The sequence below is a fragment of the Dermacentor andersoni genome, chromosome 6, assembly GCF_023375885.2.
Source record: "Dermacentor andersoni chromosome 6, qqDerAnde1_hic_scaffold, whole genome shotgun sequence".
NCBI classification, from domain to species: domain Eukaryota; kingdom Metazoa; phylum Arthropoda; class Arachnida; order Ixodida; family Ixodidae; genus Dermacentor; species Dermacentor andersoni.
The window spans coordinates 51,970,744-51,985,022 of record NC_092819.1 but is presented as its reverse complement, the minus strand read 5'-3'; the positions used below and the strand labels follow the sequence as shown (position 1 = coordinate 51,985,022).

Below are 14,279 nucleotides of genomic sequence, written 5' to 3'. Positions count from 1 at the left end.
ATGGGGAGAAGCAAGAGAGGCCCCCATTGTATTCCGGTGTTCTGGCTGTGTGGATAGCCGGGGGAACGTATAATACGGCGAGAAACGCATAATAATCGTGTTTGTCAACGAAGCGCGTATGCATACGCGATTAAGAGTGTAGCAGCTATCGCGCCTGCGATTCCGCGGTGCTCGGATCGTTCGTGTCACCGTTCGAGTGAAAAATGAACACGGTTTGGTTGTTCGGTTGCGATATTGTGCTCGCCGTAACGAAAGAAATAAAAAAAGTCCAGTCGTGAAGGGCCACCGCTAGTCCTTCTCGCGGGTGATTAGAAACGGCGCCACGGACTGGGGCGCTTGGTATATAACAGAATCACCGTTCTGTGACACTGTTTATCTTCCGTGCCAAAAAGGAAAAAAAAAAAAAGCTTCATGTTTGAATGATGCCATTGTTCAAGTTCAGCCGAGCTACCTGACAGCTTGTGACCGACCTTCTGCTGCCTTTCTTTTTCGGACCCTGTAGTGGTATCAAGCTGCATTTTCCAGGAGATCTACTAAAGCCCTGCAGAGCTCCTTAAAAACGAGTTATCTGCACGACCATTTTTACATGCGCAGTGAGCAACACTGACGTGTGCGCACGCATCCCTTCTTGTCACTTTCCATTTTTTTACTTTAATTTATTTCCGCTCAGCCTGCCGTGTTAAATGGTATCAAACTAGGAGCAAGTTGGTGAACTTCCGTGAGAGAAGTGGTTCTTCTTCTTGTGGGGAAGGAGGAAAGGCTAGCACTATCTTCTGCAACCCATGCGGGAGCACGGCTCAGCGCCAGCAGGGTGAGGGAGATGGGAGTAAATTAAGGAGAGAGAGGGTAGGAAGGAGAAAGGTAGAGGCTCGTCCTAGCTGCATCAAAGCAGACCGGCCGGGAGGGCCCAGTGGATTCGACCGGAGGATCAGGCTGGTGGTAGACCGTACAGGAGGTGGTTCCGTACTTATTCTCTTTCTCTCCCTCTCTCACTCCGTGACTAGATGACGAATTTTCGAGTGTTGTGTGCTGGTTTGCACGTCACCTCTTTCTCCTCCTCATCTGTGCTCAGCTGTCTCTGTTGACTCACTCATCCTCCTTTCTTCGAATGTAAGTATCGTGAACTGACCTCCGACCAGATGACCTTCGCAGCCTTTACTTTGCCTCCGTCTCCCTTACTACAATGTTGCCAGAAATGTAGCACAGCTTATAGTCACGGATAAAAAAGTGTTATTGCTTAGTTCTAATAGGTAGAGTCAACGCAGTTCTATTGCGCAAGAAAATGAGGGAAAGGAGTGAGCGGAATGAACGTATATGTAAGAGGAGTGACATTTAAATAAACAAACTCTGCCTCTATGCACATAATAAATTCTAAAGCACCCAACCTGTCGGAAGCCGGTCGAAAGAGCGTCATTCAAGCCCTCAAACTCTGAAAGCCCTGTTCGAGGACGTCACAAAGCCGTCAGGTTTCTGTAAACAGTGAATAAATTTCCCCGCACGTCCGTGGCACTGACGTTGACAGTGAGTCTCTCCATGCTAAATTATTTTACGTCGAATTGGCTTTGCGAGATGTTGGGTTGATGTTTGCCAAGTAGACAGCCTAACTCATATTCCTTAAGTCTAAGTACAACAGAGCGAGAGAGAGATAGAGAGATAGAGAGAGAGAGAGAGAGAGAGAGTATGTTCCCAGTGTGCGTGCTCAAAGCAACATGAAAACAAAAACAACAACAACAAAAAAGAGCACCACGTTGAATCGCGCTTCTGCGTTTGATGTTCCTGCCTAATCCGATATTCCTTGCAGAATGAACAAGCTAATAGTGGAGTTCGGAAGTTGGGACCCGATATGACGCATTATTTTGCATGAAAAATGCGGTGACCGTCGAGTGGTGTACGCGAATACCATACACCGGAAAAAAAAAAAGAACGGTTCTAGTCGGCTGAGCAGGTTGCGTATGGCGGCGTTCATGGCAGGATGGTAAACACTAAAGCGGCGACTCACAATCGCCGAGACTGTTTACACGCATTCTAGGGAGCGCCCCCTTTTCCACGTGAGGTCACAGTGCAAGTTATTCATACCGCAGGGCGGAGGAAGGTGGAACAACGCGATTAGCAGGCGCCTACCGGAAGTTCATGCATAGAAGAGGTAAACAGTGGATCCAAGATAAACTGACGGCGGAAGAAAAGAATCGGCGGAATTTTCGTTCGCTTTTTTCCTCAGATATGCTTTCGGCGAAACGCGGGAACTGGCATAAAAACTCGCCACATAATAATAAGGGATTTTCAACGAGGTCACGCACTGCAAACAAGTATTGCGGCTATCAAATGAGAATAACCAAGCGTTTTGTATAAGGAACCAGAAATCGATTCGAGAAATGTGCTGAGCGCTACTTGCTTTAGAGATGGGAGAACTTGTATGCGTGGTGAGATAAACTTATCTCGCCAACACCATGCAGTGCGGCGAAAGATGGAATTGAATTCCTGACCTGACCACCTGACCACCTGACCAGGCTCGCAGACACAAAACCAGCGATGTAGACACGATTATTCGTAGATTGCCAGCTTTTCAGCTGAAAACTTCAAACATCTTCTGTCATACCAGTATACCTTCGCCACAACCACTTTATAAGCACATTTTTTTTTCTAATTTAAAGCAGCTGCAGGTGCGAAAATAATTTGCAGTTTTCCTCCTAAATTTTCAAAAAGAAAAAGAAAAGAAGAACTGACGAATCTCCTGAATATTACAGGTTTTTTTCCTGACTATAAACACCCTGCGATTGGTTAGCACGAGCCCTAGCCTTCGATGCACTGCATGGAATTAGTCAGCCGGAGTATAGTGTAAGTATTGTAAAGTTAGGCCCGGTAAACAAACCGATGCTTAACAAATGTCTACGAGTTTCGCCGCGAAACCGACCTTAGGCGCTAGTCGTGCTCGTCTTGATATCGTTCGCGACGCGGACAGTAATATTCTCGCAGTGTTGCTACCGGCATTTGCTACGCCTGGGTTACGCTAACAGCGAGTTGGTTAAACTCAACGAATTAATGAATGTGTTTTTTGTTTTTGGTTGAAACGGCTCTTCAGTCAGCGCCGTGAGGTAAAACTGAGTCCATGCCCACCACTCCGCATAAAGTTGAAACACGCAAAGCTTTACGCACGCGCGCGCACACAAAGCGCTGCCTACCAACTCAAGCGTTTAGTTGCAATCGCGCGATTAAACACACAGCGTGCGCTTTAAAGCTAGAAATTTCGCTTTGTCCGTGATTTTCGTGAGAGAGAGAGAGATAGAGAGAGAGAGAGTCACCACAGGGTTCGTGCTGAGGTCACTTCGTATGGAAAGAGAGAGGAAGGGACGATCGGCAACAGACGAACATTAGAAAAAGGTCAACGGGGATCGTCGACTAAAAAGAGAGAGAGAGATAGATAGATAGATAGATAGATAGATAGATAGATAGATAGATAGATAGATAGAGAGAGAGAGAGAGAGAGAGAGAGAGAGAGAGAGAGAGAGAGAGAGAGAGAGAGAGAGAGAGAGAGAGAGAGAGAGAGAGAGAGAGAGAGCACGCGGTGTCTAACAGATGAATAAAGGTTGGAACGAAGCAGTTTATAACGCTTCCCAACAAAAAGAATAGGGAGAAAGCTCAGAAAGCTCACGTGACAAGACAACACGTGTTGGATAGAAAGGCAGAAGAAGAAGAAAAGAAGAAAGGACAGAGGAACTAGAGTAAATGGAAAGTTGAGTTCAAAGTACACACGTGGCCAGAAAAATCGAAGGGAAGCACGCCACCGAAGGACCCGCGAGAAAGGAGCAATGTTTTGAGGAAGAAGAAGAAGTAGGGAGGTAAGGTAGGGGAGAGAGTGTAGATGGTTTGCAGGGAAGAAGGGAGGAAGAAAGCGCGGGAGGGATGGGTGGAGGAACAAGACAGATTCTTCCGTAGGGAGCATTTATCATCTGGCGAGCCGGAGGACGGGTAGCGAGGAAGGTGGGGGGGATGGTGGGAGGGGGGGGGGGGGCGCAGGCAGGATGCCGGCGGGCGCGATTCAGCACCAATTACACGGCCAGACAGTCAGACACTGGCAGGATGTGCCAGAAGAGAGAGAGAGAGCGCGATCGGGAGTGAGCGAGGAGGGGAGAGCGACAGATAGATGGGAGAATGATTCGGCTAACTCCGGTCGAAAGCTACCGTAGGGAGAAAGCTCAGTGCGAAGGTGGGTGCGACGACCAAGGGTCGAGAAAGGGTTTGGGAGAAAGATGCTGCGCCAGGTAAGTAAATATCACGGCGGGCCCTTCTGGGGAGGGCGTTCGCGCACCGAACAAGGCACGCGAGCTTGTTCTGAGCGAAGGACGACCAGGAGAATAAATAGTAAGCAAGAAAGGAAAGAAGAGATAAGAAAACACGAAGGAAAGTGTAAGAGCAAGGCGCGATGGCGCTGACTCTGAGCAGAGAGCGAGGGGTGGATGGCGACAGAGCGTTTCTTGTAGGAGAGGAAGAAGAAAAGAGGAAGCAGCTAACGGTGCTATTAATTATTCATGCAGCCAATCAGGTCCCGATGGTGCGGAAGCGGCGGCTCTGATGAACTGGGTCTCGCAAGCTTCACTGTTCCTTGTTTCTCTTTCTTTTCTGGTGCGGCGAAGGAAGCACACGGTTTTATGTTTTTTTCTTCCCGGGGTGCTTTGCTCGTGCTACTGCGAAGCACAGGAAACACCATTTTCGCCCACCATGTTTTCGCCCACCTCGTGCTTTTCAAACACCTAATGGATACAATTTTGCGGAGATTGCGCTGATTCCGAAGAGATTCTGAGAACTGTTGATGGATTGGTACGCACATTGGACTGCACGCGCACTTAAAAAACGGCGTGGTTGATTTTAATCGGCAGTAAGTGTATCTACCGCTATCGTATTCGTCATCCCGCACTGATCACCAGTACAATGTCGCCATTCCTATTTTGCCAGACTAACCTGCTTAAGCATTAATACATACCGAAGACTAGTTCAGAATGGAAATACCTTCCCAGTACTATTTATTGCCAGCATTGAAAATGCGCAGTCATTTAATGCCGCCGCCGTCGAGCACTTCTTAGGATAACCTGTGCTGCTATTTGTTAATTACTTTTCGTGCTATGCATCTACAACAATGTTGCCTACGCTATTCTCATTGAAGGCCTCTGTTATTGTCCTCTATTAGAATAACGTACTCGGGTAATTATTTGTTTTATATTTTATTTCATATATAGCAATGTTGTTGTTTCCGTCATTACAAATGTATGAACACGATTTGCCTGCCTCTTGTGCCCTGAGGGTACTCAAATAAATAAATAAATAAATAAATAAATAAATAAATAAATAAATAAATAAATAAATCTGAATGTATGCCACGAATACAAAATGTTGCATCTTCTGAGCATGAGGATGAACGGCTAACCTTGAACATTTCGGAGTGTGCTTGGAGAATGTTGGAACACATATCTTTTCACTCTTTGAAATTTCATGCTCCAGTTTATTGTACATCTCAGCGTGATCGCTCCGTATAGTTACGTCTGCCTCCCTACACCATAAAAACCGACTGACAGACCTACTGCGACTGACTGACCATCCTTCCTTCCTTCCTTCTTTGTCTTGACTTGACTGACCGTCCTAAACACATTTAGGTCAAGTTTTATGTAAACAATGTATTTCTTGCAGCCAGTCATTCAGACCTGAGAGGGTGAAAGTTGCCCAAAGGTCGCCTTTCTAAGTCGTGCTTCAATGGCCACGAGTAAGTACGGCTGGAAAAGTGGTGGAAGCGTGCTCAGAGCTCTCACCCAAGACCAAAAAGGTTCCCCGCACTCGTCCTTGAGCGAAGAAAGAAAATACGACAACCTTCTGTGTGGCTCGTGATAAAATACGTCTACTTTAGTCCGCAACCAACCGCTTCGCTCACGTTCCTTCTCGTGGACAAGCGATTTGTCTCCGCAGATGCCGCGTGGCAAAACCTCCATCGTGAGCCTGGCCGCGCTAAACTAAAAGTCACGGGGCGGTTCTCGAGAGCGCCGTCACAACGGAAAACTTTTGAAACTGTGGCCCCCGTGAACGGCGTCCGAGCGGCCTCTTTTCGCAGATTCAGTCGCCCGCGAAATGCGGCGCGATGGGTGCTTTTTGGCCCTAGCAACGTCGGACGGCCCGGACAGGACGCATTCAATCGCCCGAGGAAACTGCATAGACAACTTGCGAAAAGGACGCGTGCTTCACTTCCCGACGCAGAACGACACGAAGGGGTTTGCATTTCGTGAAGCGGGCTGAGCAGAAACTTCTGAATTGCAAGCCGTTTGTCAAGACTCACGGCATAATGGTGTCCTTCTTCTTAACCAAAAAATATAAATATATATGCGTAACGTGTGTTGCGCGAAGCAACTGATGATAGCCGTACACAAAATGACAATACAGTGTTCAGCCTCATCGCCTCGTACCTCTTGGGTGTCACCGTGACGTAAGTGTGTGTGTATATATATTTCAAGGTAAAATGCCGCTGAAGTTCAAGCGACTGCTTTGATCGGTGCTTTGGTACTCGAGAACGAGCGGATGACGCTTCGTGGCGGACGAACACTTAGCGCTGTGAATTCACACCATCGTGTTCCTGATTAGTTTACCACGCCAGCTGCGCCACATGTCATAACCCCCGTACAACGTGTGCGATTAGCGCAGGCACTCACGCCCGCGCGCTCGTTCGCTCAATCACTCATATATAAAACCAAGCCCTACGGGTGTTTTCAGTCCCGCTAACAACGCCACCGCCACGGCCGTGTCGCGCGCTTGTTAAAACTCGACCTTTGTTCAGTTGTTGTCGAGCACCGCGCAACAGCCAGTATACAAACGCTATTCGAGATAATTATAGTCTTGCAACATGCATCTACGCCTAAATCGCAAAGTAGGTAGATAGGTAGGTAGGTTAGAGAGAGCGAGAGAGAGAGACATATATATATATATATATATATATATATATATATATATATATATATATATATATATATATATATATATATATATATAGAGAGAGAGAGAGAGAGAGAGAGAGAGAGAGAGAGAGAGAGATAGATAGATAGATAGATAGATAGATAGATAGATAGATAGATAGATAGATAGATAGATAGATAGATAGATAGATAGATAGATAGATAGATAGATAAACGTGGCACTTTGTCCAGACATCGGTGGGGCGTCGCATGCTCGTTGGACCGCTGCTCTCACCCTTTCTGTTCCTGCGCCATCCGAAGTCCAGAAGAGTTAAAGGAAAGAGGAGGAGAAAACCAAAGGCGTAGACAGGAAAGGGGCGGTATATAAGAGGAGCGAGCGGACGAGTAACGTCGAGGTAGTACCGGCTCTGGTTCCTCTTTTACTGCCGGTAGAGCTCGTCGCCCTCGAAACGCCCTCCAGGGGACAGCGACGGCATCGATTGCGCCCCCTTAGCGCGTGCCTTGCCACACAGCACTTCCTTCTTTTGGAGAATGGCAAAGCAAGGAAATGATAAATAAATGAAAACGGGAGAGGAACGCAAGGTGGAAGAAGCAAACGATGGACGAGGAGGTTAGAGGAAAGCTTCTGGAGGGGAGATGACGCCTTGAAGGTGGGGAGACACTACCTTAGCGTGACCATCCAAGCATTATACACTAGTATAGACACTAAGAACAAGGGATGCACTGCAACCACTCCCACGGCGGGTGTAATTGCCGGGTCACCATTTGATTCCGTTTTCGTGGGTTGTCGTACTTGTCCACAAAGTTAGTTCACTCTGCTTGGGAGTGGGTGGGTGTTGTGTGAAGGGTTACATTTAAAGAAAAACCGAGAAAATTGGGAGCAGAGAGTATTAGCATATTGCTATCAGTCGACCATTACTGCAGCCGCTTCGACTACCTGCGAGCCATGCACGTGCTATAGCCAAATGGCGCTGTGCGTATACCTGGCGCGGTCTGCGCGCACGTGCGACGCTTGCAGGAGGCTGGCGCGGTATCGGTAACCGTGCGGGTTTAGCGATGCGCTAAAACTCTCTAATATCTTCGACAGGCCAGAGTTTACGCAGGCCATCAAAGTTTACGAGTACTCAAAAACTGAATGAAACGTGGGTTAGGCGATCAAAAACATATTGACAGCGTAAAAAAAAATACGAGACACGAAAAGCAAAGTGCACCTCCCAGGACCCCAAAGCCTTCAAATCTCTACTTGAGCCCAGAGTGAACGTACACAAATAAAGTTTTCAAGGACTCTCGAATATTGATCTAAACGTGGGACAAGCATTCAGGAACATGTTAACGGCGGCAAGAAAGCCGGGACATGAGATAGGATGTTCACAGGACGCTAAAACTGGCTAATCTCTACTTCAGCCCAAAGTGAACGGAAACTACTAGAGGGTGCAAGAAATATAGAAAATGGAATTGGCAAACGTGTTAACAGCGCTATAGGAAAGACGAATCACAAAGCGCGAAGTGAACAGGACTGGCAGAGGTGTTTTGTGACTAGTCTTCTTTAGCGCCGTTAACATGTTTCACAATGTCATTAACGAAGTGTTCGCTCAGGCTTTATTAATAAAACAAGAAGTTACGTCCGCGAAGGGTCTTGCCAAGAGTCCTTACGTTCTCAGGATGCATAGAGCGGCCGCGAGCACTGCCGCTCCAGGAGTTATTTTACAACCTATATACGTGCAAGCAAACCGTAAGGAACAACGCATTTCTTTCAGAGGCGGTGGCCATCCTTGCGCAGTAGACTCGCTTCGCAAGGGAAATGTCCCCCCCCCCCTCGCCCCTCCCCACCTCGGCCCCTCTCCCTCCTCCCTTCTGTATTCGATTCCCGAGAGCAAACAGCGGTTGCCACGAAAGAAGAGGCACAGAATTAAAGGGGGGGGGGAAGAAAAAAGGATAACAAAGAAAGGAGAGTTGGGAGCCACATCTTGGACGCGACGGTGACGCGGTCTTCAAACGTCGCTTCTGCCCGATACTGTGTGCGCCCTTTTGAACGGTTACATTTCGCCTGAAAGGTATACCGTCTCCGCTCGCGTCCCGGCTGTCTGTTTCTTTCTTTTCGTTTTTCTTTAAACATTTGCTTTCCCTACTACGGGAAGCGCTCTACGCCTTTCTTGAACAACTCTATTTCGCCCTGGGAACAAAAAAGTGGCAATTCGGCATCGAGGTATACTTTTGCTCATCTTGCGCCTCCCGCACTTTCTGTGTCTACGCAAACGCCTTTACTCTTCTTCTTTTTTCATTTTTTTTTTTCAGATTCGAATCCGCTTCGTGTTTACAGGCACTTTGCTCGTGGTAAACGTTGGGAATCAACTGCACTTTCGGAAACCGGTATTCGGTAGCCACAGCAGAAACAGCGCGCTTACAAAGAAAACGGAGACGGGAGCTAACTTAAAGAATCCAAACTAGTATGTTCAAGGTTTGGCAGCTCTTTCTCTACAAGTTTTAGAGTGTCTGAGAGTTGGTTACCACAACTATTTCACGTGCGTTACAACCGGAAACAAAAAGAAGAAATCCCTTGCTCGAAGCATGCGTGCGTTCTGACCCTGGTTATACGCAGCTCACTCTAAATAGATGTATGAACTATTCCCTTACACGAATCCTACAACGTTGGGTCGAGTCGAGTAGGGTCGAGGCGAGTAGCGGGTCGGGCTGAGCGAGCGTCGAGGCGAATTTCGTCGACCCGCGTGCAAGGAGTGCGTTGGCACGCTCAACCCACTTGGCGAGACGAATGCAAACGCCGTCGGCTCGGGTTGGGTCAGGTCGACTTCTTAATCGACCCACTAGCGTAGAATTCACGTAAACGAATCATAGAGACGCAGAGATGCAGCTGGACACCACAGCGCTCTCTGTGTCTGCGCGCTTCGCGCTATTCCACTAAGCGATGCAATGGTGGTAGTCTTCAACCGCGGCCACAAACGACAACGATCTCGGGGTTTACAAACACAAATCTTGAAGGCCATGCTTTCGTGTACTGCAGACGCCGGAAGCGGTTGCGGGAACATGAACGAAAAGGCCGTGCCGCCATGACCGCACGTGCGAACACGCTCAAACATTCACTCTCTCACAGAGGTTTGAAAGTTGTGGGTGGTTAGTTACCATTACTGTATTACGCGTGTTTAAACTAAGAAAATTTCGTTAGAAACAACGCGCATTCAGATAGAAATTAGATAAATGTTGCTAAGAGCAACGCAAAGCTGCGGAGCCTCAAGTGCCGACGCATAGTTTCGAGATTTCGAAAACGCAGCCCTGCGCACATTGCACGTAAAATGACGACCGACTATGAGAGATTACGAGGTTTGCGAAACGGATTTAAATTTGATGATATAGAGTTGCTTTAGAAGTGCTGGCGTCATCGACGTCATCACGACGTCCACGACACAGAGACATATATTTGCTGATGTCCCCACGCAGCAATAACGTTAAGTACGGTGACGTTGCTAATAAATCACAAAACAAGAATTCTGCACGCGTTTTCTTTTTCAATGTTTTTTTTAGTTTGCTGTCCGTGTTGTATGTAGTATAGCCACAACCACGCCACAGCAATCTTAGAAACAGACAGTGCCAATTCATAGTTACGTCACAACGCATTCACCTTCCGAGATATAGAAATTGGTTCGTAGAAAAAAGAATCATAGTGAATTATTGAGGGCGCTCTGACACTTGCGTACATCGTTTTTGCAGGGCTTAAAGGGCTTCGAACATCGTTTTAAGCAAAAAAAGAAAAAAAAAATGTCTGTGCTCATCTGAAGCTCGTAACGTGTAACGACTAAAAAAATATATGCCAGTGTTTAAGAATGATTCAGAGCAGGAGAAATATTGCCCCGCCTCAAGGTATTGTTTCACAACGGCCTGCATAGGGGCATCGATTTGCCTTGTCGACAAATGTAGGGGAATGCTGTTTCTTCTCAATCTTCCACGCCGGGCTCGAGCAATATGTCATCCCCGAGATTGCGACAGCACTCACCTCGCAAAGCGACCGATGAGGAGATAAACAGCTCGAATCGAGTCAGATGCATACGTCGTCTTTTTTCGGTTTTGTGGCGTATACTATATAGCTATCGCGGGGCGCCAGCCATCGCTTCTCGATTTGAACCGCGACCGTTACGAATTCCTCGCGGCGGGGCCGAGTGGCGAAATTTGACCGCCGGCCCGCGTGCGGCCTCTAAACAAAATAACGACAAAAAGAAAGAAAGAAAGAAAGAAGGAAAGAAAGGGAAATGATGAGATAATTTATTCGCCCAACGAAAGGAGACACTTCTCCTCCGCGCTGCCCTCTTGTTCGTTCTTTCAAGTGGTTACGCAACAGCGGGACAATATCGAGATGCGAAATACCTCGAGACGACATATAACGCCCCCACCAACGGCAGCGGTGAGATTGCATCTCAAATCGAGTCGAGCGGCAGTGTGGGACGCGAGAATCGAATCGGGCTTCATGCGCCTTTTGCACACACTGGATCGTTCGATGAGTTTCAGTCTTTCTTTCTTTCTTTCTTTCTTTCTTTCTTTCTTTCTTTCTTTCTTTCTTTCTTTCTCGTCTATTGGATTCTTTTTCCCTTATAAATCAGCTCAAGAACGGGAAACATGGCGGGATTGACGCGCTGCTTTCTTGCTGTATAGCAGTAGCGTTGGCACTTTAAAAATAATACGTTGGAATATACGCGAAGCGAAGTCTTCGTGAAACGAATGATTAAACTCAATAAGAGTGCTCATCTTCTGCGCGGCCTTTCGCAGGATGGCGATTGCGCGCCGGCCGGCAGGACTCGAAGACCCACTCCGCCCTACTCATGTGACTCACGGAACCGCGTGATTACATTGCCTCCGGGATCGGCCCACTTTTTTTTCCTCGGTGAGAAATCGGTCGAGCTGACGCACCACATCCCGGGAAGAGCAGCCATGAAAGCTTCGCTCTAATTGTGGAATTATGCGCTTGAAGACGCAGTAATTGTATGTGTGCAGATATTCAGGCACCATTTGTTGTTTCGTTGCGTAATTTCGTAGATAACGGAGGCGGTCACAGGCACTAGCGGATCCGGAGGGGTCCTTCCTCCCCTGGAAATGCCGGTAGTTCATCGCTTACAGTATTGAGCGTGCACTGAGACCGTGTAATCTGTAAGGCGGATAACCGGTGGTCTATGAGAGTCACAAAATGGGTGACAATGGAAGCGAAGCGCAGTTGAGGACGACAGAGAACTAGGAGGTGTATTAATGTCAGGCGCTCGCTGGGAAAGGCCTACGTCCCGCGTTATCGAATTCGAATTGGGATGACGCTGATGAACCGACCTCTCAATTATCGAGAGTAACCCAGAGCAGGACTCATGCAAAGACATCGCGCAAACTATGACCGCTGCTGCCTTGACGAAGCCCCTTTGGTTATGTTGGCAAGAGGGGTGGAGGATGGGGGGGGGGGGGGGGAGAGGCACATTCCATGTTCAACACAAGTTCTCTACGCGGTAGTGTCGTGAGACTACAAGACCGCGTAAGGGCAATCGAACGGTCAAGCAAACGAACCCCAGCGAAGGAAGGGAACAAAAAAACAAAATATTAAGCGAGGCAAAGACAAACAAACGGGCTAGACGTATTCAAGAAACACGGAGGGCGTGTATTGAAGGTTGGTGGCGTGACGAGAGAGCGTTGGACAAGGGAAGCGCAGGGCGTGGACCGGTGGACTCCTCGAACAATGGACCTGTGGGGCAGAGAACACAGGTTCGAGCGGAGAAGCGACAGGGCGCGCCGCCCCAACGTTCACGTGCGCGCGTCTCAGCTCTGTGACGCATCGTCTCAGTCATGGCTGGGAAAGCAGGAGGAGGAAAATGAGGAGGAGACGAGGCAAGGTGTGCGAGTACTGGTCACGTCACGGGTGCTTCCTTCGCCTTAAATGCGTTGGAAGAAACACACAAGAGGCGCATAGGGCTGCGAACAGTCTGGCCTAATGTGAACAACTCCTTTCCACGCCCGCTTTCATTTATGAGGGAATGAGGGAATCGAGGGAGGCTCGATCTCTATTGTCAGGGACAACTAACCACACGGAGCCAAAAGCCAATGAATAATCGGGGAAAAGCACGGAGAATGTTAACTGAAGTTTGAATTGAAATGTAGAAGTAACGGAAAAATAGAAACGAAAAGCGGATGAATAGACAACTCGGGAACTCGCAAATGTCATTCGCCGAAGAAAGGGCGAATGACGTCACTCGCGTGAGGGGCACTCACCTCCAGTCCAGTTCGAGCGGTTGGTTGGTGCAGGTTGTAAGCGCCACGTCGGCTGGGTCGTGGCTCCCGGAGCGCGCCCGGTAGGCGGGGTACAGGGGGTCACCCGGGTAGCCGGTTTCGGTGAACACGCCATACCGGTAGTGAGCCCACTCCCGCACGAACACCCGGTCTGCGAGCACCAGAGGGCGAAAGTGTCAACTGTCGCTGTGAACGAATCTGCGGAGGAGAATGGGTTCTGCAGGACCTTTAATAAAGTTTATCCAATCCAATCTACTGCAGTATTGACGGCGTCAACAAATTCTAAGGCTACTGCGCAACTTTCGAGACATCCGTCCCTGTACCTGCCGCGAAGTACTTTGGCCTTGGAGTTTTCTACTTTCCAAATGAGTTCCTCCGGCAGTTCGAAATGATCTTAGATGGAACGCCATGACACTTCTTACCGGACTTTGGGGACTACTAGCTTAAAGTGATGGCAGTCTTGAATTCATGCTAAGCAGACACGACTTCACTACAGCCCGACTTCAATTTCGCAATAGCAACATGTGCCATAATTTCAATAATTGTAAAGCTTACTAGCGGGCCCATTAAGTTACCTGGCTGAATATTGCGATTTGTGGCGCAAGTGCGCTCCTTCAAGACAGTTGAGGCGCGTATAGGCAGAGCATGAAAAACAGCGGTGACGTTGGCGCAGAGGAGTTTGGAGAGGAAGCACCTGCTTTAGGGACGCTGGCTTATAAGTCTCCCACATAGTGTCCAGCGCAGCCCCAGTGCACAGTTACATATGTCTTCATTCTGAGGTGTAATTAATCGTGTCTTGACAAGGGGTGTCGACGCGCTAAACGCGAGACGTTACGTTTCATATTTCCCGGTACATACACCCGTACTTAGAATTCTACCTGCACAGGAGTTTAGGTTGAAAGAGAAAATGCGCATTTCAGGGGCGCTTGTAAAGGGAAGGGTATCGTATCAAGAACGCTCGTCGTTATAGAACAAGTGTAAGGTCAATGAGAATTTGCGGAATGTGTTTGCGCAATAACGTTTTGTGGGGACGCATTGCTCCAGCGCTCAGTTCCCGCATAGTGC

General features: G+C 48.2%; 1 protein-coding gene across 2 annotated transcripts in view; it reads right to left on the bottom strand.

The window, feature by feature from the left end:
• Nucleotides 1–14,279, bottom strand: part of LOC126522907 (calcium-activated chloride channel regulator 2-like) — a 527,003-nt gene that overhangs the window by 62,100 nt on the left and 450,624 nt on the right. For both annotated transcript variants that reach the window (XM_072288729.1, XM_050171751.3), the window contains one exon: nucleotides 13,197–13,365. In XM_072288729.1, the coding sequence (XP_072144830.1) occupies nucleotides 13,197–13,365 (169 nt within the window). The remainder of the gene's footprint in view (nucleotides 1–13,196; nucleotides 13,366–14,279) is intronic.